The 23,337-nt window shown below is 43.0% G+C and overlaps 1 protein-coding gene across 1 annotated transcript in view; it reads right to left on the bottom strand.

Annotated features, from left to right (window-relative positions):
• The window catches only part of CABLES2 (Cdk5 and Abl enzyme substrate 2), a gene marked incomplete in the record, with an annotated part of 260,612 nt that overhangs the window by 3,218 nt on the left and 234,057 nt on the right, over positions 1 to 23,337 (bottom strand). Inside the window, 1 exon segment of the mRNA XM_044090409.1 lies at positions 11,771 to 11,975. Coding sequence (XP_043946344.1) covers positions 11,771 to 11,975 — 205 coding nt within the window.

The following is a 23,337-nucleotide window of genomic DNA, read 5'->3' as shown; positions in this document are numbered from 1 at the left end:
CTGCTGTAGTAGCAATTGTGACGCACAGGAAATCGCTACAGGTGATGTTTTCCTGAACAGCCCAGACTTGCACAAATCTGTTGATGTGGAGTGGGCTGGGCATTGGGGTGATTCTTGAGAATTTTCTCTTGTCATTTTTTTTGAGACTGTAACCTATAAATAAGCTTTTCAATACCCAGGTCTGTTGTGATTTATTTCACTACTCTTTTACACGGGCTTATCTGGCCTCCCACTTTTGGGTTTGAAGGTACCGAGGAGCCGGTGAATTAAAGGGATGAAGGTGTGTGTGGGGTTTTGGGGGGTTGGGAGAAGAATGAGTTCTTCAGAGTAATAGCTATCTAGGCCCAGACAGGATCCAGGGTTCCTTTTTGGGATCTCTTTCCCTTTATTTTCCTCCTTCCTGCCTCTGGAAGGGGGCCCTGTCTTAGTACGTCATTCCCGCTACATACTGTGGTGCCATTTCCTGCCTCTGGAAGGGGGCCCTGTCTTAGTACGTCATTCCTGCTATATACTGTGGTGCCATTTCCTGCCTCTGGAAGGGGGCCCTGTCTTAGTACAGTCATTCCCGCTACATACTGTGGCGCTATTTCCTGCCTCTGGAAGGTGGCCCTGTCTTAGTACAGTCATTCCCGCTACATACTGTGGTGCCATTTCCTGCCTCTGGAAGGGGGCCCTGTCTTAGTACGTCATTCCCGCTATATACTGTGGTGCCATTTCCTGCCTCTGGAAGGGGGCCCTGTCTTAGTACAGTCATTCCCACTACACACTGTGGTGCCATTTCCTGCCTCTGGAAGGGGTCCCTGTCTTAGTACAGTCATTCCTGCTATATACTGTGGTGCCATTTCCTGCCTCTGGAAGGGGGCCCTGTCTTAGTACGTCATTCCCGCTATATACTGTGGTGCCATTTCCTGCCTCTGGAAGGGGGCCCTGTCTTAGTACCATCATTCCTGCTATATACTGTGGTGCCATTTCCTGCCTCCGGAAGGGGGCCCTGTCATGGCACAGTCATTCCTGCTATATACTGTGGTGCCATCTCCTGCCTCTGAAAGGGAGCCCCATCTTAGCACAGTCATTCCTGCTATATACTGTGGTGCCATTTCCTGCCTCTGGAAGGGGGGCCTGGGTCTTAGTACAGTCATTCCCGCTATATACTGTGGTGCCATAATAAAAACTGTTTTGTCCATTGCAGAATCTTTTTCCTCACCAGGTTTTTAATCACCTGTTCTGCAGTGAGGCTGAAAACTCATTTTCAAGTAGGGCACTGATGAGCTGATGTAGCATGAGGGATGGTCTGGCAGAGGACGTTATACTCAAACGTGTCATTCAGCCTTGTCCTTTGACAGAAGGATGTTCAATGGATTTCAATATATAGGGCTGGCAGTTACTAGCTCTGAAAGCAAAGGTGGCAGACTTTCTTCCCTAAAATGGTTCAAGATTTTACGTCCACTGTCTTTATAAAGTGGGTTTTTGGTTATAGCCTTGGCAGACCCCTTACTGGCATCAATGGATATGATGGCTGGACATAAAGCTTTATAAACATACTCGCAGGAATCCACACCCCTCTAATTTCCAGGAAGCAGGGGATTAAAATCTATCCCCAAAATGTATTACAGTGCATCCCTCAAGTACAGCAGACACTCTACTCCAACATGTTAAAGTGAAATACTCACACTGCTGCATAATGTTCTTCACATGCATCACTGCTACAGTGGTAGTTATGAAAAATGGTAAAATTCCCAAATCAGTGCCCACTCCAGAAGGGGCAGCCTAGAGCAAATTCTTCCTGTTCCAGCAAAGGATGCCCAGCTTATAACGTTTAGAAACCGTGAGGCTGGAGGACCGTGTGGCTGCCTTTTAGATGCTCTGGATAGAGACAATCCAGGAAAAGGTTGTGATTTGTTATAAGCACTGGTAGAATGTGCTTTAATCTGTCCCTTTAACTGCTATGCCATTCACACCCACACAAAATTAATGCACTTAGTGTGCTTGGTAACTGATGTAGTTTTGCTGCCTGTATTACCTTTGGTCTTGTCTACATAACAGCCAAAGGCAACAGACGGACATCAAAAGTACTCATTACCTATCTACTGCCTTTGGTCCTGTCCAAATAACAGCCAAGATGACGTGACATGTCAAAAAGGTGCTGGACTATTTTGTTTTCTGGATTTGGGGGGGGGGGGGGAGGCAAGTAGTTGAATACTTTGTTTAACGGAGACAGACCATGTCGGACATGAAAGAATGGGTATCCCTAAGGATCTCCCTATTCCACTGAAATACTGTAAACATCTTCTCGCACAGTAAAGCCTTACACTCAGAACTCTTTCCAGATGAAGTGAAATGACACCAGAACTGTTGTCTTCCAAGACCAGAATTTAAAGGGAGTCTAGGCTGCTGGTTCACAAGTACAAGGTCAGTTTTAAGGGGAAAATGACTCTCCTTGGTGGACGGAATTGCAGAACCACTTTAAGAAATCAGGATGCAGGTTAACTTTGGTTTCAAAGGAAAGCACAATTAAGTGGTTGAAACACAAAAGTCTTGCTGCAAAAGGGTATGCCAGAAAGGCCAAGGGCAGCATAGCCTTTACTGACCTGGGGTATGGGGGCTGGTTTGCTTCACTAAGAATATCCTGCACTTTTCCACATTACTTCCTTCTGATAGGGTTTTTGGCCTTCATAATGTTAAGCATATTCTCTACAAAAAAGATGAAAAGAAATAATCAATGCTAGCTCTGTTAGAAAGGGGCTAAGAGAACCAAAAGGAGCCTTTCTACTTTTACTTTCTGTAGAAATTTGGAGGAGTCAGAGGTACTCAAAGACAGCAGATGCTCCATAGGATAGTGTTCCATTCACCATCGCCCATCCACCAGTCTTGTGCAGAAGTTGCCTACATGATGGTTGTCAGCAGACATAAGAGTCTATCTGGCACTCCCCGTTTTGCTGTTACCTTGTTGAAAGATGGCTTTGTTCAGATGCCATTTATTTAAATCTATTAAATGGGGAAGAATGACTGCCTCTATGGACTGTTTACAGGTTCAGCCTTCAAGTTATAAACCTACAAAATTTGTACTTCAGTAAATGCTACAGCAAAAACAGTGGAAAAGCACAAGATATACAACGCAAATACAGTACAAGTTGTATAACACTTTAGAATGTACTAAGAAATTACCAGAGAGATGGTACATGTATAACCAATGTAATAAAGCAGAAGCAGTAATTGTGCACAGATGAAGAGATTATAGTTAAGGTCGTCAATGGACATTTTGGTGGACATGTTCCTGCTGACAATGTCCACCATGCTGTTCATGTCTGATGGAAAGTGAGATGCCCTGAGATGACCGCAAAGCTAATTTCCAGGCTTACATGGCTAATCTGCGGATGAGCAGGGCTGGGGCAGGGGTGTGATACCCTGTAGTACTGGCAGCGATCAGGTGCAGGACTCCTGGTTTCCAAATTTGTAGAAATGTCTGATCCAGCAGATTGCCCAAGCCCTTCAACTTGTGTGGATGTGGATGGGACGGCTTCTACTGAAATGGTGGCACTTGAAATGCTAAGGGCAGACATGCCAAAAAAATAATTAAATAAAAATAAAGGAATGGAGTGAATCTGGAGTGAATCTCAAAAATCACTCTTTTCCTTAAAACTTCTTTTTGCAGGGGGGCAAGCCTCCACACCACTCAAACTTGTATACACCAACTCAGAGATGGCCATAACTAGGACAAAAAGGAATTTTCTGAGAAATGGCATCTCGGGCTTACTACATGCAAGTCCAACCTTTCGGCCAGACTCCATATTTTGGGACTCACTGTAGTGGGTCCTGACATCTCAAATGGTTGCTGAATGGGACTGATAGCACATCCGACTCCAAAAGGGTCTCAGTAGAGGTCTCAGACATGTGCTGAATCAGAGGGGACTGTAAAGTGGTCTCTCCTCCTTCGACAATACAGAGTCTTGGAGGACTGGCGGGTGGTGAGTAACTGTCATCTGCTACCCTAACATACTGGGGCTGCCTTTTGTTTATAAGAAGGGTCAAAATCAGACTGACTGTTGGACCCCATACTGTGTGAAAGCCCCCTCAACACCCCTTTTCCTTGTCCAAAAACTCAGCTGAAGACTCCGCCCCTATGCTTAATAGTAAGACTATTAAAATGAGCACAATGAGGGCAGTTGGGCCGATCGTGCTCAATGTCCAGACAAAAAGGACACAGTGAGGAGGACATGATGTGAAATTTGCTTTTCACGCTCTCAAGTGTTACACTTTTCAAACATCTAACAAATAAGTGCTAAAAAGGCAATAAATGGTTCAAAACTGTGCATTTAACTTTAGAAGTTCTACGGCATGGACCAACTGATACACTCTACAACTGGATGATTGAGGCTCGGACAGCAAGAAATGAAAACATGGTGCCTGTTGATGACCCTTATACCTTGACATCAGGAAGAGGGCATTCACTGGGCCTACAGGATGACAAAAAAAAAGTCTCTGGTATTTGGGCAGCCCAATGGCTGCAAGAGCAAGGAAATGCCTCCCATGTTACTGCAACAGGGACCAGAGAAATTCTTAACATACCTGGGAATGGGAGTCACCATACGCAAAGAATCATACCTGGGAATGGGAGTCACCATACGCAAAGAATCATACCTGGGAATGGGAGTCACCATATGCAAAGAATCATACCTGGGAATGGGAGTCGCCATACGCAAAGAATCATACCTGGGAATGGGAGTCACCATACGCAAAGAATCATACCTGGGAATGGGAGTCACCATACGCAAAGAATCATACCTGGGAATGGGAGTCACCATACGCAAAGAATCATACCTGGGAATGGGAGTCACCATACGCAAAGAATCATACCTGGGAATGGGAGTCACCATACGCAAAGAATCATACCTGGGAATGGGAGTCACCATACGCAAAGAATCATACCTGGGAATGGGAGTCACCATACGCAAAGAATCATACCTGGGAATGGGAGTCACCATACGCAAAGAATCATACCTGGGAATGGGAGTCACCATACGCAAAGAATCAGTGACTTGTTTTCAAACACCCTTCAAGGTCCAGTGTGGACTTCTTATGTGCAGTCTTGCAGGGGAACGACACAGACAGTGTTCTCTGGAACCTAGGATACTGACTCACAGCAAGTGCATGGTGAAAAAAAATTATTGCTTATGTTTCTTAAATATCCAGCTGTTTCAATGTCACAGAAACCTTGAGTTGAACAAAAGACATGGAAGATTCCAGAAAGGTTGCTATGCAAGATGGCTAAAGATAGACTTCTTGCATGTGTACTTAGGTACCCCAAAAAAGTAATAAGGTTCTTACTGTAATGAGGTGTTGAAGTGACTATTCTTTGGAGTTTATTGCCTCTTGAGTGGATAGGTAACAGCTGTATGAGGATACCCGCTACAACTGTAGGTGTTCTAATAAAAGGGTCACTCCTGAAGTAGAAATTTTCATGCAATGAAATAAGCAAAAGGCAAACAATGATCATTCTGATCTGACTTCAAGAGTAGTTAGACATCTCCAAAAAAAAGCTTCTGTTCATTTCTGGAGCAACAGAAGCTTTGCATACTACTGCATATACCAAGTATTTAGTCTCAGGAAATGACAGAAAACCTATTTTGCTTGCATCTCTGTTAATTGCTTTGTTCTAGCTATAAAGTGATTGCTCTCAGTTATAAATTACCCGAGTGCAGGAGGCCTACTACCCCCAGTTTAATTCGCCCTACCCCGTCTGACTCTATTATACTTTCTACATACACATTTCACTTGACAGTTTTTCCAAAGCTCTCCCAAAATAACCTTACTACTTGTATACATACCCTTCTGTTTCTTGTTTTCAAGTTCCCCCATCTCTTTTTCAATTTTAGCCCCATTCCCAACCATCTTTCTCCCTCACATACTGCTTTGCATTATATACATTTATAATCACACCTTCCCTAATAGTAGCTATCTATTCCACATAGTATCCTTTTCTTTTCCCAAATAATCCCTCATTTTTCTTATTCTGACTACATTATTATACTCTAGCCTTTAATACCCCTCTATTCTTTACATTCCAGAGAAGATACTAGGACAACCTACACTTCTTTTATAAACTTATACTTCCTTTAGCTCCACCTCCTGCAAACTCCCTCCAATTCCAACACTCCAGTCTACTACACATGTCCCTCCCACACTGCACTCATATTACTCTAACCACACCCCCTTTTTCTACACTATCATACAGTATTTTCACTTCTGCTCTATCCCCTATAACTACTTCACTTCCAACAGCCCTAATTCCCCTCTACTTCCATTTAAGCTCTCTCACTCCACACCAATCATGCTGTTTTACTCGTGCCTCTAAATTTCTCTTCCTCCTTTTCCCTTCTACCCTAACAATTCCTTCATCAGCATTACTACAAAAGCATACCTCACCTACCACGTCATCATCACCACTCAATCCCTCCTCCACAAGTCTCTCCCAAATAACCCCAACACTGATCTCTACACCGCTCTTCTATTCCCATCCTCTATACTAAACACTACAACCTAAAACTAATACGAATACCCAAATTACTTAAACTCCTAAAACTAGACGTTCTTTCATGACCTTAGACTTGAGCAGGATATTCACTCCAACCCAGGTCCCATTTCTATTATACAAACAAACTAAAACTTATCACTCTGAATATCAGGAGCATGTGCCATAAACTGACACTCATGCCTGGTTAACACACTCTAAGACATCCTTGCTATTACAGAGATGTGGCTAAAACCTGAAATAAAAAATATACTGAAATTCTTCCCCCTGGTTACAGCATTTTCAGAGTAGACAGAGCATATAAAAAGGTGGTGGAATAGCCCTAATGTTCCCTAACAACTTGATAGTTTCCCCCATACTCAAATACTCTACCAAAATTCTGCACAGCCGAAATCCTTATAACATTTCTAAATTTAACTCATCTAAGAACATCTGCATAGTTACTTAATACATCCCTCCAGGGCAAAACATTCCCATTCTAGAAAATATTATAGCCTGGATATCTGGAATAATACTTAAGGAAACCATTACCTTCGATGATATTAACATTGACTGGCAGACACTAACCTCACACCACCCAACAAACAGTATAAACCTCTGTGGCTTTACTCAACTTATTAACAATCCTACTGTATATAGCAAAAATAATATCCAACACTTCATCCTGGACTGGATACTAGTCTCGAACCCTTCTAACTTTATATCCTCAGGCACTCAAACCCTTCTAACTTTATATCCTCAGGCACATTCCCCGACTCCTTAAGTGACCACTTACCAGTCTATACTCGCAGGGCTATCACTCAACTCACAAAGCAACACAAGTTCACAACTATACGCAATGTGCAAAAATTTAGCAAAGAGGTATTGATGAATCTCTAAAAGCAATAGACTGGCCCATCCTAAAAAGACTTCCCCCTTAATGATGCAATTGAACATTTCAACTGCACCTTCCTAAGCATTCTTAACTCCCTAGCCCCTCAGCGAACAAAAATAAAAAATAACCATGCCCCACGACTCACCAAATCATGTAAAATTCTAATGAAAGACAGGGACAAAGCATGGACTGCCTGGCTAAAGAATACAAATGACATAAATCTTCAATGATACAGACAAATCTGCAAACAAAGAAATATCGCATCACAAAAAAAATCATACTATTCCTACATTCAAGATAACCACAAAAACAACCCTAAGAAATTCTGGTCCTCTGTAACGTCACTACTCAAATCAGGAAATAAAAATAATTGCAATCCATACCTAAATAGACCACCTCTTCAAACAGCCACCAAATTCAACACATACTTTGTAGAGTCCATATACAACCTAAAAGTAAACCCAACTCATCCACCCCAACACACTACTTCTACTAGTACGCCCAATACTAAACTCTACACACCCCAGAAGTACGCCCAGTACTAAACTCTACACACCCCACACATTACACAACCAACTCCTCACTCATAACCAGAAACCAGACCATCCCCAGCTTACTTCCAGCCCATTACTTCATCTCAAAAATCTACTACAAAAACTGAATCTTTGCTCAACCTCAGCAGACAACCTCCCATTAGAATACCTAAAGCTTGCTGCAGAGGTAATAGCATTCCCTGTTAGCATCTTAATTAATAGATCCATAGCCGAATCACATGTCCCTAACCTAAGGAAAACATCACACATTAACCCTTTACATAAGGGAAGCAACTCCACTGACATCACAAACTTTCATCCTACTGCAATCTTGTTCCTCCTCTCGGATTCTAAACTGTGTTCACCTACAACTTCTCCAGCATCTTATACAACAACCTACTTCCCACACTCAGCACAGCTTTAGACCTGCACACAGTACATCAACAGCCTTATCTTTCATGGACTCTGTCAAAGCCCATGACACTGGAAAACTAGTATCTGCAGTTATGTCTAGATTTGTCAAAAGCATTTAACATGGTATCTCACCCCAAACTCCTTAAAGAACTTTCCAGCATTGGTCTGTCCTCCTCCTCACTTCAGTGGTTTTCTGACTATCTATCTGACAGGCAGTAATCAGGAAAATGGCAGGGCTCTAGCTCCCCATATCACATCACCCCCACATCATCAGTAACTTACATACATCCTCCTGTGAAGGCACTCTAATTCAATAAGAAGGTGACTCCACTATCATCTGTGTATCATTCACATTAACTCACCTACAACACAACAGAACACGCTCTCTATTCCATAGAAACATGGCTCTCCTTGAACTTCTACTGAACCCCAAAAATTCAAAGCTCCTTCTCTTCACCCACAAACCCCACAGCACCAACAAAACAAACCAAGATCTTTTTAGCCAACAGTACTGAAACTGAATTGGTTAAGCTTACCAAACTACTGTGTGTCACAATGACTGATAATCCCACGTCTAACCTACACATACAAAACAGTATTAAAAATAAATAAATGAAAACACAAAAAACTAGGCACGCTATACAGGACTAAACTCCCTCACAGCAGCTACCGAAATAACCCTGGCCAAAACCTACCTTTTGACCTCACTATTATATGGGGTCCCAATGTTAACTTACAGACCTCCCAAAAAAAAAAAAAAAAAAAAAAAAAAAAAGTAGAAAACTGCTATTAACAACATTTCCAGATTTGCCATACACGCAACCCCTCTAACTCATAACTGTAAAGCCCTACATTCCCCAAGATGGCTTAAACTCCCCCTCAAATACGTACAACTTACTACACTATACAAAATCATACACAACCCACTAACTTGCCCTGCTCTTAGCCCATTAATTAACTTTTATATCCCAAATAAACATCTCAGATCTGAAGACAAACATCTCCTCACAACTTATAAACCTAACAAGCCCCCAGGCCTAAGCCTTTACTCCTGTGGCAAAACTATGCAACTTCCTACCTTTAACTATCAAAACTGCTACTAACGTGCCCTATAAAAGAATACATCAACAAAGCGTGGATTTGCTCATGTATGAGCCCAGGCTGAGGTAGTTTTGTACCCTTTTCTACCTCTGCTCTCTCTATCCCCACTACTAACTTACCCTGCTCTCCCTTCCTCTACACATACTCCCCCTGAGGTTACACTCGTACCTTTCCACATCTATTGGTGCCAGGCTGGCAACTCGACACCGTAAAAGTCCACTGCCAACCATGAGTGGACAGGTGATCCGCTGTGGTGACCCCTAACCGGGAAAAGCTGGAAGAAGATGATTACTACTATCCCCTCTATCAAATCTTATCCTTCTCTACTCAGACCATCCTACACGCCTTCACCGATATAATCGGTTACCATATTTCATGACCTCTAGAATATTAATTATGATAATCATCTATTATGTAAATATCACTGCATCTTCCTATTAACAGGCTTTCCATATCATTTATGCTTAAACACTGACTATTATGAATGTGTAGTTTTTCAAATTTTGTACTTGAATGTTAGAACTTTATTATGTCTGTCTGTCATTTTTCATTTTGTTAACCATATGTATCTGGAGCTTTTCTCCCTGGGCCTCAGCTGAAAATGGGTGCCTCATGACCCAGTCGAACCTTCCCGGTAAACAAATTCCAAACAAACAGATTACCAAAAAGCATGCCCAACGCCTTGCAAAAAACAGCATAGTAAACAGTTACTCTCAATGAAGCCTGCAGAATCACCCTGATTATTCAAGGGAGCCTTGCATGCTGAAACTAATTTTATCTTAAGGACCCCCAAGGTGGGATCAGTATTTCTCTACTTAACTTCCAGAGGTGATGGGGGAAAGCTGCAAACAGATGGATAAGGTAGGAGTGGTAGCAGTTATACTGTTGTCTGAAGATCTATGGTCATGGTGAGTATTCCTACCCAACTGTGCTATACCCATCACAAGGATCACTGCTGCTTTACAATTCTTCATGTGTGGGGAAAAGTAGTAAAATGAACTTGTCTAAGTGGCTGGTTAATTGCATCATGTTTTCTTGTGACCAATGTGATAAATTTCTAGAGGTGTAACATGGGTCACACTCTATTAGGACAGCCAGTACTGCTGCAATCTTTAGAAATATGTTGTATTTGTAAGGCAGCAACGTACACCATCATTCATACAATTTCTAAACGATACTAAAGAGACTTGCTGTCCACAAATAAAATGCTTTTTTGTCACTGCTGGTCTCCAAGGTACGGTCTTTCTAGCTTCCTGTTTGGGTGTCGGCCATCTCCCTGGAAACTAACTGCTTTAGATTCCTGACTTAACCATGGGTCCCTTCTTCCCTGGGCTTCCTCATTCAGGGACTACCAGGAATAAACCCTCACTGGATGGATCCCATCCTTCTAGATAGGTAGACTTTATGGTCAATGTGCCAAGCAATCCCCCTCCACAACAGAAAAGAAGATGAACAGTGAAGCCAGGACCATCATACAACAGTACAGCTAAGATTTTCCCCAGCAGCTTTGCCCACAGTGTATTAATATCACTCAGTACTGAACAGCACTGCCAGCAATTAGGCTTGGTTTAGGGGTGTCCCCTCCCCCCGTTCATAGTGAGACATTATCCTTAATCCGCCCACATCAACAGACCATTGCTTCCATTTCAAACCCCAGTGTTTGTGTGTGTGTGTGTGTGTGTGTGTGTGTGTGTGTGTGTGTGTGTAAGGAATGATCCACCCTACTATCCCGCCACCCCACCTGCCGTTCCCTGAACAGCACCGAGCAGTCACAGGCTCACTGTGCCTTGCTTCTTTCCCTGCCACCTCTAAAAAGACGTCCAGGGCCTCTCATCAACCTTGAGCGCCTGGGTTACAGTTATGGTTTTATGTTCCAACTACTTTGCAGTCTTGCAAGGCATTGAACGCAGAAAACTTTAAGCATGAAGATCAAAACTCAAATAACCAGCAGGTGCTACTTGGGGGGGGAGGGGTGATTTAATTATGTAGTAAGTGAAATCACAGTGCAGGATGGAATGGGCATGCACATGCCTCGAGGCACAGATGCTGTTTTGCCAATTGGTGACATAAGAGGATAAAATCAGCCACAGACCACTAAAAAAAAATGTCACTGATGGTCAATTTAATAATAAGCTGGATGTAAATACAAAAAATATGAAATTCGTACTGTTAATGTGAAAAAGAAATGGGCAAGAAGATTGCAGTTACTGTTAATTCTGAAGTGCTCAGTGCATAAGAGACAGGTGTTTGGGTTATCAGTCAGTGTAAAAGCGTTCCTTCATTAACTCATTCATCACAACGCTACCTGTGAATACTTACATCAATGAGGTTCTTCACTCCCTGCTTCTTCAGGTCGCTACCGATCTTGGCTGCTAACAGCATACAAGCTGCTGCACACAACTTTCGATTCTGTTTGTTTACTTTTCCTTGTAGGATGAGCTTTTCAAAGTAAACGTAGGCTACTGCAACAATTCTAGGTTCCAAGTTGCACTCCAATGCCACATTCTTGATTTCTCGCTTTAAGCTGTAGATACAAACAACAATCAACCCCTTCTACTCCTTACAAAAACAACTTCAACACTAGGTCAGTCTTAAAGATATAAACTATGCTCACAGAATGGAGTGCTGCAAACTCATGTTGGCTTCACAGAACACTGGGACAGCACAATGGCTGTTTGCTAATACTTACTTATTTTTCTCAGTTTTATTTTCTGTTGTGTTTGAATTGCATTTGCTGCAGGACAAAGTAACACACCACTTTATCAAAGATTTTGGGGAGTTGAGCAGAGAAAGAGTAGTTTTCTGTTATAACCACAAATGCACGTACTATATTCATTCATTTACCATTTGCTAAAACCCCAACAAGCGCAGCCTATCTGCAACAGGAGCTTATGAGGAAGGTGCCACCTGCAAGCATTCTGTACAACTCAATAGCAAACTGGTCAAAATGAATTTGCACGTATAAAGAAAATAGTCAACACAAAGTAACACTAGTTACAAATTTAACAAACTAATATATAAAAGAAAAAACAGGAACATGCATTGTACCCCCAATACAACAACCATTTAATGCGATAACAATTAATCTAGTACCTTAACAGTCACAGCGGTGTGAAAATTAATAACTTTGCCAGAGTTAAACAAACATGTATGGATTATGATGGTAACACAAAATAGAAAATTTCTTATTGTATATCTGACCTATAAAGAATGCTCCCTAATGCATTCCAGACTGGATAATCCCATTACATTTAATTAGAGTTTAAATAAAAGAAAAGACAGCCCAATGATGGATACGAAGCTGTTAAGATAAAAAATACAACAAAAAGCAAATGCCAATAATGAGGAATCACTATTAAATTTTAAAGTAGGCGAGCACTTTCCCAAACATTCAAACAAGACCTCATCTGACAGACGCACTTTAAAATGGCTCAGAGACTTGGCAACAACTTTTATCCAGCCAATAAGCCAACTGCTTAAGCACACATTAAGAGCATTTAATCATAAGCATTCACTTCATCTTCTTCATATTAACACGCTTCGCCACATTCACAACTCAAACTTTCACAGGCAAGTAATAGGCTAGCTGCCCTTGTGGGCTGATTCCAGCATAGTCAAGTTCCCTTTTTATGCTGAAACTAACCCATTCCATTTAGTTACAGACTGACCTTACCTATACCATGGTTAATAACTATATATTACCCTTAATATTAATAATGGGGATCATAACAGAATTTGAGGAGACTCATGTAGAGGATAAAGTATTAGTAGTAGTACAGAGGGCAGTCCTGGGTTAAATCAGTTTTCTATGCATAGATTCAAGTTGCACTTAAGTACGTCAGGGATAATCTTTATTTTAAGTGTATAGGGAATGTTCCAGATCAGCAGTATACTCTGCTAAATATACCTGTCCCTCCAAACCATACTGCTGATGTTGCAGAACAGGTACAAATCCCTAGACTGAGGAATTCTGATGCCATTTGACTTGCTGAAGTGCACTAAATCCATCATATTGGGTCGGAGGATGCCTTGCATGCCAGACACTGGTCAACCCTTAGCAGTCTGTAGGATATTAAATATAGTGACAGGGCTTTTAGTCAGTTCATTTAGGACATGTTGTTTAGGCCTTGTATCCTTTCATTAAAGTTCTCTGTGGGTGTTTCAGTTGTTTCAGATCTGAACAGGTACATGCCAAAGGGGGCATTATAATCAATCGCTGGCCTAATGAGGGCTGAGTAAAGGGGGGCAATGACATCCCTACATCTAGACACAATCCCTTTGTTTAATAAGTTGTGCAATATAGAAAGACTTTCTTATGACAATGGACACCTTGATCAAAAGTTAGGTCACTGTCCACATAAGTTCTCAAATCCCAAACAACAGGTCCAACTCTTAGAGGCATATTTGTCAATGTCGTAGTGCTTTGACATAGCTGACTTCCTAAAGTATACAGTAATGTACTTTTTGGCATTTAGGTTTAATCCCCGATTTTGGCACCAGTTATTTATTTGGGGAAAACCTTTTTGCAGGATGGCCAAATCATTTGGGGATTCAATGACTGTTCCTAGCTTCCAGTTATCTGCAAACTTAAGTCACCCAGAGCCCTTTGGAATTGGCTTTTACTTCAGAAAAGTAAATGACAAACGGAAGAGGTCCAAGCACAGAAAGTACAGTTGTGTACACTTACAAATGTAGATGCTAGAGTGTATTCACTGTTGTAGTCATTACATTTGGGTAATCTGCTGGCAGGTTGCCCTCAGTCGGCCTGAATAACAAAGTCTTGGGTCCTGCGTCGATTGCTGTCTCCTCTTCCATGACATCAGGGGTATAAAAACATGCAGCAGATGCCATTTTATTCAGGTTTTTCTTGCCCCAGATGTCAGGTGCCCCCAAATGGGGAGCAAATATATATATATATATATATATATATATATATATATATATATATTGTGTATATATACATATAAATAAACAGAAATATATGTGAACGCACTTTTAGCAACATAAACTTTACCTTCATCTAAAAGCAAATACACCATAAAGGCTTTAGAATATAGTGAAGGAAAGAGAAGTTACAGAAAAGGGGGATGGCGTGTGGGTAACCCAGACTGCAACAGTGAATACATTTGAACAGCTACATTTATGGTAAGTGTACACAACTGTACTATGTTCTTCGTGTTTCACTGTTGCAGTCATTTCATTTGGGTAGAATCCCAAAGTTATGGATGGGAGGATGGAACTAAATAGCATTAGGAGCGGCTATAAGGCCTTGCAGAACTGCAGTGGCAAAGCCTGCCCTGGATTTGGAGAAGAGAGGCAAATGACAATGCTTTGTGAAGGTATGAACAGAGCTCCAAGTAGCAGCTTCCAGAATGTCTTTGGTTAGAACTCCTCTGAGAAAAGCTGCTGAGGTAGAGGCAGCCCTGGTGGAATGTGACCCGATCCCCTTGGGCACAGGTTTACCATGGTGCAAGTAGAAGAAACGAATGCAGTGGCTTATCCACTTAGAAATAGTCTGCTTTGATATAGCCACCCCCTCTGATCCTGCAGCAAATGCCACCAGTAGTTGCTCAGACTTTCTTAGAGATTTGGTCCTGTTTAAGTAGAATCTTAGTTGTCTGTGTACATCCAATGAATGCAGAATCCGCTCCCCCTTGTTCTGCGGATTTGGGTAAAATGTTGGCAGGTGAGTTGTTCGGTTAAGAGCCACACTGGATACCACCTTGGGCATAAAAGGAGGATTGGTCCTGAGGGACACCCTGTCCGGGTAAAATGTAATAAAAGGCTCCACAACCATGAGAGGCTGTAGTTCTGAAACCCTTCTTACTGAAGTGATTGCCAAGAGGAAAGCGGTTTCCCCAAGATAAAAATTTTACATCCGCAGTAGCTGCTGGTTCAAAAGGAGGCAGGGTGAGTTTTTCCAGCACAAAATTGAGGCCCCATGCAGGAGTCTGTGATCTTCTGGGAGGCCTTAAATTTTTGGCCCCTCTAAGACACCGTTTAAAGAGGGGAGGCAACGTGTTGTAATGGAGCCAAGATGGCAGAGGCATGGATTTTTATTAAAGAAAAAGATAGGCCCTTGTCAAGCATCTCAGTCAAATATTGTAAAATCTGAGGGATATTGGGCTTTGCTGTGCCCGTTCCTTGTGCTTGGTTCCAAGCACAGAATCTCTTCCATTTATCAGCTTAAGATTTTCTAGTACTAGGCCTTCTGGCTTTCAAAATGACATCCATCACAGATTTACTGAGAGGTGGTGTTTGAATAATTAAATGATCAGCCATGATGAAAGGTTAAGAGTTTGGAGCGGAGTGTGCAGAATTTGATTGTTCTGCTGAGACAGTAGATGAGGTATTTGAGAGGTATTTGAGGCAAGTACCAAGGAGGGAGTTGAGACATATTCCTTAGAGGCCAGTCGGAAGCAATTAGGATCATTTTTGGTTTTTCCTGTCTGACCTTTAGTAAGACCTTGGAGAGAAGAGGCAGAGGGTGAAAGGCATAGACTGATCAGTTGGAAAGGATAGGGCATCCACTTTCCATGCTTGTCTGTGATAAGCCCTTGTGCAGAATTTGTCCAGTTGATAATTTTGGGGAGAGGCAAATAGATATATATGTCTGGGCTCCCCCATTTCTGTGCGAACATACTGAAGATTTGTGGATCCAGTTTCTCACTCATGTGGGTCCATAAGATTTCTGCTTAGGTGTCTGCCAGAGTATTTTGTTTTCCTGGCAGGAATTGAGCTTGAAGATGTATTTGGTAAGTCAAAGCTGTGTTCCACAATGCCATTGCTAGTCTGCACAGGGGGTAGGAATGTGTACCCCTCCCCCCTGCTTGTTTATGTACCACATAACCGTGGTGTTGTCCGTTTTTATCAGTAGTTGTCCTGAATGAAGTAAGTCCTTGAAGGCTGTCAGAGCATTCTGAACAGCTAGCATCTCTTTCTGGTTGATATGCAGATGCATTTGTTTTGGGCTCCATTTGCCCTGAATGCATCTCCCCACCAGGTGGGCCCCCCAAGCATAGTCTGATGCATCTGTAGTTATGGTTTGGGTGGCAGGGGGTAGAGTGAATGACAGCCCCTTATTTTGGTGACATGTTTCTGCCCACCAAAGAAGCTCCTGTTGTAGGCAGGGAATGAGAGGAGTCATTGCTTCTAGACTGTGACAATGTTGACTCCATAAACTTTTTAGGTACCATTGAAGTTTACTCATATGCAGTCTCGCATATGGAATTAGTAGAATGCAGGATGCCATGAATCCCAAAGGCTGCAGAATTTGTCTTGCAGATAACTGGGTTTTTGTTGCCATTTGTTTGAAGTATGTTGTCAGTTGCCTTTGTTTGTCTGGCGTAAGGTAAGCCATCTGGGCAGTTGTATTCAAGCTTGCACCCAGGAATGTAATTCATTTGAGAGGGTACCAGTTGGGATTTCTTTTCGTTAATTGTGTACCCTAGGCATGTTAGGAGCCTTTTTACAAATGCCAGATGTTGAAGAGTGCCCTTGTCCTCTGCTTGAATGAGACAGTCGTCCAGATAAGGATAAATGTATATGCTTCTTTGTCTGCAGAATGCAATTACTGGTGCCAAGCACTTTGTAAACACCCTGGGCACAGTAGATAAGCCAAAGGGAAGTGCAGAGAATTGGTAATGCAAAAAACCTGCCTTGAAGCGGAGGTATCTTTTGCACAATTCCCTTATTGGGATACGCAGGTATGCCTCAAGTCTAGAGTCACTAACCAAGAGTTCCTGCCCAGCATAAGCAGTAGCTGTTGTAAAGTCAGCATTTTGAATTTTGGAATGTCCGGAAATGTGTTCAAAGTCGATAAGTCCAGTATTGGACGCCAGGCATGGTCTTTTCTGGGTACCAGGAAAAGTCTTGAATAAAAACCTTGTCCTTTTTCCTTTTCTGGTACTGGTTGACTAGCCCCCATATCCATGAGGGACATGACGTGTTTCTGGGCCTCTGCCCACTGGTTTTGTGGCAGATCTGGCCATCCGTTTGGAATTGGCAAAGTATGGAAATGAAATCTGTACCCCTGGGATACTATGTTAATTACCCAGGACAAGTGGGTATTAAACTGCCAATTTTGAGCATGAAGTACTAATTTCCCCCCCAAGGGGGCTGCTAAAAGATAAGTGCTTGGTGAAGGTAGAGGTAAGTCATTGAGACTGCTTTTTGTAGGGTTGTGCTTTGTTTCTTCCAGATTTGGAGGTGGAGGCACCCCATTGCTTTGACCTGTAAGAACCCTGTGATTGGTATCTAGAGCCTTTTGAGTGCCTGGAGTTGCCTTGAGAGGCTCTGTTGGACACAGGAAAGGACCGATTTTTAGTAGGCCAGTGCCTACTGAACCTGGGTGGCTGCACTTGTAAGAAATCTTTTACAGTTTGCATAGATTTAGCTTAGTCTTCCATTTTCTTTAAAACCTCTTCTGCCTTATTACCAAACAGAGTATCATGCTGCAAGGGGGCATCTAACAATTTAGCTTTAACATGATCAGGCAGATTTTGCTCCTTGAGCCAGGCATGCTTCTAATCACAGATCCAGTAACTGCGGCCCTGGAAGAGGCCTCCAAGGAATCAAAACCACATTGCAAAGTGTGCTTTCCAACCTGTTCTGCTGAATGCAATAATTCCTGTAATTCTTTATTTTCCACACAATCAGAAATCAACATAATTTTCTGTTTCAGTAAGCCCATAACATGCTGTTGCTATTTAAGCATATGAAACTGGCAGTTTAAGGCCCTAATTGCTAAGGTTGCAGACGTATAAACCTTCTTTCCCCATCTATCCAGCGCCCTGGAATCTCTATCAGAGAGGGTAGGATTTTTGGCTGTAGAGGCCTTTACACCTTTGGGACCCTGTGAGACAGTCTCAGGATTAGCAGCAGAACTTTTGAATAGAAATCTGTGGGAGTCAGGAATCCTGTAATATCTGTCTGGCTTACTAGGAGCCGGAGGTAGGGAATCAGGAGCCATGCTTGATTCTGAAAACACATCATCAACAATGTCTAATACAGGAGGTATAGCCAAAGGTCTATGCTGAGGAAGAAGGAAATCCCCAAGTCTCTTTTTTGATTCAGAGAAATCCTCACTCTCCCAGTGAAAATGTTCCCTTAAAGTATGCAAGGTTTCTCCAAAAGAATAATCCTCAGGAGGAGATGCAGATGGGATGGATTCTTCTGCATCAGAATCCTCATAGGGCGGAATAGAAAATTCCTGATCAGAGGAGGAATCAGAACAAATGGAAACCTGATCTGAAGATTCATAATCAGTGCCTTGCCTAGGCCTCTTAGCAGGGGGGAGTTGGGAACCCCTGATCAAGGTAATTAAATCCTCAGCCATTTTGATCATCTGTTTTTTAGGCATAGGGCCCTGAGCACATGGCTCATAAGTCAGTTTTTTAGACATAGAAGATATTTTTGATCTTGTTTTTGAGGCTGGCGTCGGTTTTATATAAAAATGAGGCCTGAAAACACCCTCAGAAGCCTGTGCCTGCTCAGCGGCTCCGGACCCATCCAAGGGAGAGACATCCGCAGGTTCAATACTCTGATAATCTTGCGGCATACCGGACTCCAGATGGGTCTCTGTAGAGGCCTGTGACTCAAAAGTAGCGGGTATCAGGGGCTGCAAAAGCGCCTCACCGAGTACCAGCGAACCGGTGACTGGTTTAGGAGAAGTTTCGCCGTCGGTTTTGGATGGTCTGTCTCTGTCTTTTTCTTTGCGTTTTTTGTGAACTCCGGTAGTCGGATTGCTAACCGACATTTCAGGGTAATTAAATCTGGATCCAAAATATTTAGAACCAAAAATATACTGACACTTAATAGTGCATCGGTTAAATCTAACAGAAAACCGACAGCAAGGCACGTTATGATCTGGGCCTAGGCAAGGAATACAGTACAAATGAAAATCCTTATGAGGTATTTGCTTCCCACAAGTAATGCAATTATTAACTTTTACTGACATCGGTAAGGAGCAAGAAAAAGCTTCCCCAATGGGGTACTTAGCTTTAGTTGAAGACTTTGGTTCTGAAACTTGAATGCAAAAATTTCAGGAGTCGGCTGACCGGCACTTGCGAACTGCTTCTGCTTCGGGCACGGCGCGGCAAGAAAGACTGAATAAAATGGCGTCTGCTGCATGTTTTATACCCCCTGATGATGTGACATCATGGAAGAGGAGACAGCAACCGACACAAGATCCAAGACTTTGTTATTCAGGCCAAATGAGGGCAACCTGCCAGCAGATTACCCAAATGTAATGACTGCAACAGTGAAACACTAAGAACATCTCTGGGGAACTCCAGTGGCAACTGCTCTTTGTGGAAGTAACTTCCCCTATTTTGATTTCCTGCATCCTACCTGTGGACCAGTTTTCAATTTAACAGTTGACATAGGGGTTTATTCCCAGTTTATTTAGTTTATCTATTCTGCCTGAGTGGGGCACCGTGTCAAATGCTTTGGCTGGGTCAAGGTAAACGGTTTGTATGGTTTTGCTTTCATCTACTGCTTGGTGACCTTTTCAAAAAAATCCACCAGGTTTACTGCACTTGATGAATCCAAATGGAGATGGGACTGGTGTTTGGAGGTTCCTCATGTCCTTACTGATTAGTTCTATGACAAGATTGCCAGGCACGCAGCATTACTGTTGCACAGGTTAAAACAGCACTGTCCAAGGCCAAGAGTACAGCTTCTACAGGACCTGACAATATCCCTGGGTGTGTTCTACATGAACTACAGAGGGAACTGGCACCTCACTTGTGTGCCGTGTTCAATCACAGCCTCAACTCAGGCTTTGTCCCTACCAAATGGCGCACTGCTACAGTTATTCATCTCCACAAAGGAGGAGCGACTACAGACCCTGGGAACTATCGCTCCATTAGCCTGATGAGTCTGATAATGCAAAGCTATGGAACGCACCATCATGGACCTAATAAACAAGGATATAAGGAATCTCCAAACTCTGGATCCCACACAGTTTGGTTTTGTGAAGGTTAGATCATGCCTGCTCAACTTGGTCAACTTCTTTGAGTCAGTCACCAGAGCTGTGGATGAAGGCAAGGTGGTTCATACAGCCTACCTTGATCTGGCCAAGGCCTTTGATACCATTCCCCACTGAGGAATCATAGAAAAACTCGCTAAGCTTGGTATCGACCCCTATATCAATAGGCGAGTTGCAAACTGGCTCACAGGTAGAACCCACGGTGTGAAAGTAGCTGACTCCCAAGTCAGACTGCTAACCAGTCATAAGTGGAGTCCTACAGGGTTCGGTCCTGGGTCCTCTTCTGTTTGATATCAACTTCTCTAAGTCCAGGCCAACACGAGGTGACTCTGGCTGACAAAGTTCACAGATTGCAAGTTGGGAGCTATTATTAACTCCCCAAGTGATGTTGACATCCTACAGAAAGGCCTCACTAAGACCAACGACTGGTGTCAGAACCATGGCCTTAAGCTCAATGCCAAAAAATGTGTAGTCATCCCCTTTGGGAACAACCCGGTTCCCATGAATTACCACACTGATGACAGTCCACTGAACACAGAAGGCATAAGAGATCTGGGAACACAGGTTGACAGCAACATCTCTTTTGACCACCACATTGCCACTGTGGTCAGAAAGTCCTTCTACATGGCACATATTACTAAGGGTTTTGCATCCAGGAAGAAAGAGGTCATTGTCTCCCCTCTACTCTTCCCTCATTAGGCCAATCGTTGAGTACAATGCCCCATTTGGCATGAACCTCACTAAACACCTGCAACAACTGGAGAGGCCACAGAAGTACCTCATAGAGAGGATCCTAGGCCTTAAACATTTGTCCTATATGGACAGACTCAAAAAACTCCAACTATTCTGTCTCATATCGCCTACTTAGAGGTGATCTTTGCTTGACTTACAAAGCCATGTCTGACCCAGTTCTGTTAGAAATGCTACATCTAAAGAAATCCCAATCCCTCTGCACCACACGCTCCATTGACATCAATCTCATTACCACAATCAACAGAACATGCTGGAGGGACAAGTACATGTCCCAATTCCTCTGCACCACACGCTCCATTGACATCAATCTCATTACCACAATCAACAGAACATGCTGGAGGGACAGGTACATGTCCCAATCCCTCTGCACCACACGCTCCATTGACATCAATCTCATTACCACAATCAACAGAACATGCTGGAGGGACAGGTACATGTCAAGCACAGCACCTCATTGGCCCTCCAACAGAAATCTTGATGAGTGGATGTGAAATAGAAAATTCACTACAGTTCTACTCAGAGGCACTGGGAACTAAGGTCAGGTGGCACGATGCCAGGGTAATCCTATGGGCTAGGCTTGTAAAGGCTCCAGGGCCATTAGCCTAGACACAGTGAAAAACTTCTCAAAAGCCGATTTCACACTTCTAAAAACTAGCGTGGTCTCCTTTAAAGCCCCTGAGCCAGTGGTAAACATTACTCAAACCGCTGAATCACTTACAAATGCCTTCTACCAGCACCTACAGGACTGCATGGATCAGGCAATCCCAAACAAAACTAAGACTCTCTGTACCAAAGGCAAGCATCCAGTCTGGTGGACCCCAGCCATAAACAAGCTCTACAACAAAAGGAGGAAGCTACTACAAGATCGAGCAAAATCCTTGAAAGGTAAGACACCTTTGATCATTATAAGTAAAAAACTAAGAGCTCTCATAAAATCATCCAAGGCAAATTTTGAGAGAAAAATCGCCAAGGACTCTAAAGACAATCATAAGGCCTTCTTTAGCTATGTTAGAAACCTAGGAGGAAACTCCCAGATATGCTCAGAATTAGTTCAAAATGATGTGAAAATTACTGAACCTACACACATTGCTAACATACTGGCTGACAGGTTCAGTGCAAACTTCTCCCCCCCCTCCCCCCCAAAAGGAGAGATGTCTATACCAAGCGATTGCAGCCCCCCAAACATCTCCAACGCCCAGGTGAGAACTGCCCTCACTAAGGCAAAAAACACAGCATCCATGGGACCGGATGGTGTCCCCGGCTGTGTGCTTCATGAACTCAACGAGGAATTAAACCCACAGCTAGGACAGCTGTTTAATCATAGTCTTACCTCTGGATACGTACCCAAGGAGTGGCGCACGGCGACTGTGGTCCCACTTCATAAGGGCGGTGCCTCCACCGACCCTGGAAATTACCGCCCCATTAGCTTGACAAGCCTTATCTGCAAAGCCATGGAGAGGATCATAATGGAACTCATAAATAAAGACATAGGGAACTTGCAGACTTTGGATCCATCCCAGTTTGGCTTTGTCAAAGGCAGATCATGCCTTCTAAACTTGGTTGACTTTTTCGAAACAGTCACCAAAGCCATTGATGAGGGAAAGGCAGTCCATACAGCCTACCTCGATCTGGCGAAGGCCTTCGACACAATACCCCACTCGGGTATCATTGAAAAACTCATCAGCTTAAATGTTAACCCATACATCACAAGATGGGTTGCAAACTGGCTGAGTGACAGAACCCACAGGGTCAGAGTTGCTGGCGCCATGTCAGACTCAAAGCCTGTCACAAGTGGTGTACCACAGGGCTCAGTCCTGGGCCCACTCTTGTTTGGCATCTACTTTTCCGAAGTACAAGCAAGCACAGGAGGGTTATGGCTGACAGTTTGCAGATGACTGCAAACTGGGCGCCATAGTAGAAAACACATCTGACACAGATATCCTTCAGAAGGGTCTCACAGAAACGGATAACTGGTGCCAGAGCCATGGCCTAAAGTTAAATGCCAAAAAATGCATAGTCATACCCTTCGGGAAAAACAAGGTTACCCCTAGCTACCAAATAGGTGGCAATCCACTGAGCACAGAAGAAGTTATCAGGGACCTGGGGACCCAGGTTGATAGTAGTCTGTCATTCGACACCCATG

This window comes from Protopterus annectens, chromosome 12.part0, assembly GCF_019279795.1.
Source record: "Protopterus annectens isolate FY-2018-M chromosome 12.part0, PAN1.0, whole genome shotgun sequence".
Taxonomy (NCBI): domain Eukaryota; kingdom Metazoa; phylum Chordata; order Ceratodontiformes; family Protopteridae; genus Protopterus; species Protopterus annectens.
The sequence above is the reverse complement of the archived record's forward strand: the minus strand, read 5'-3'. Positions and strand labels throughout refer to the sequence as shown.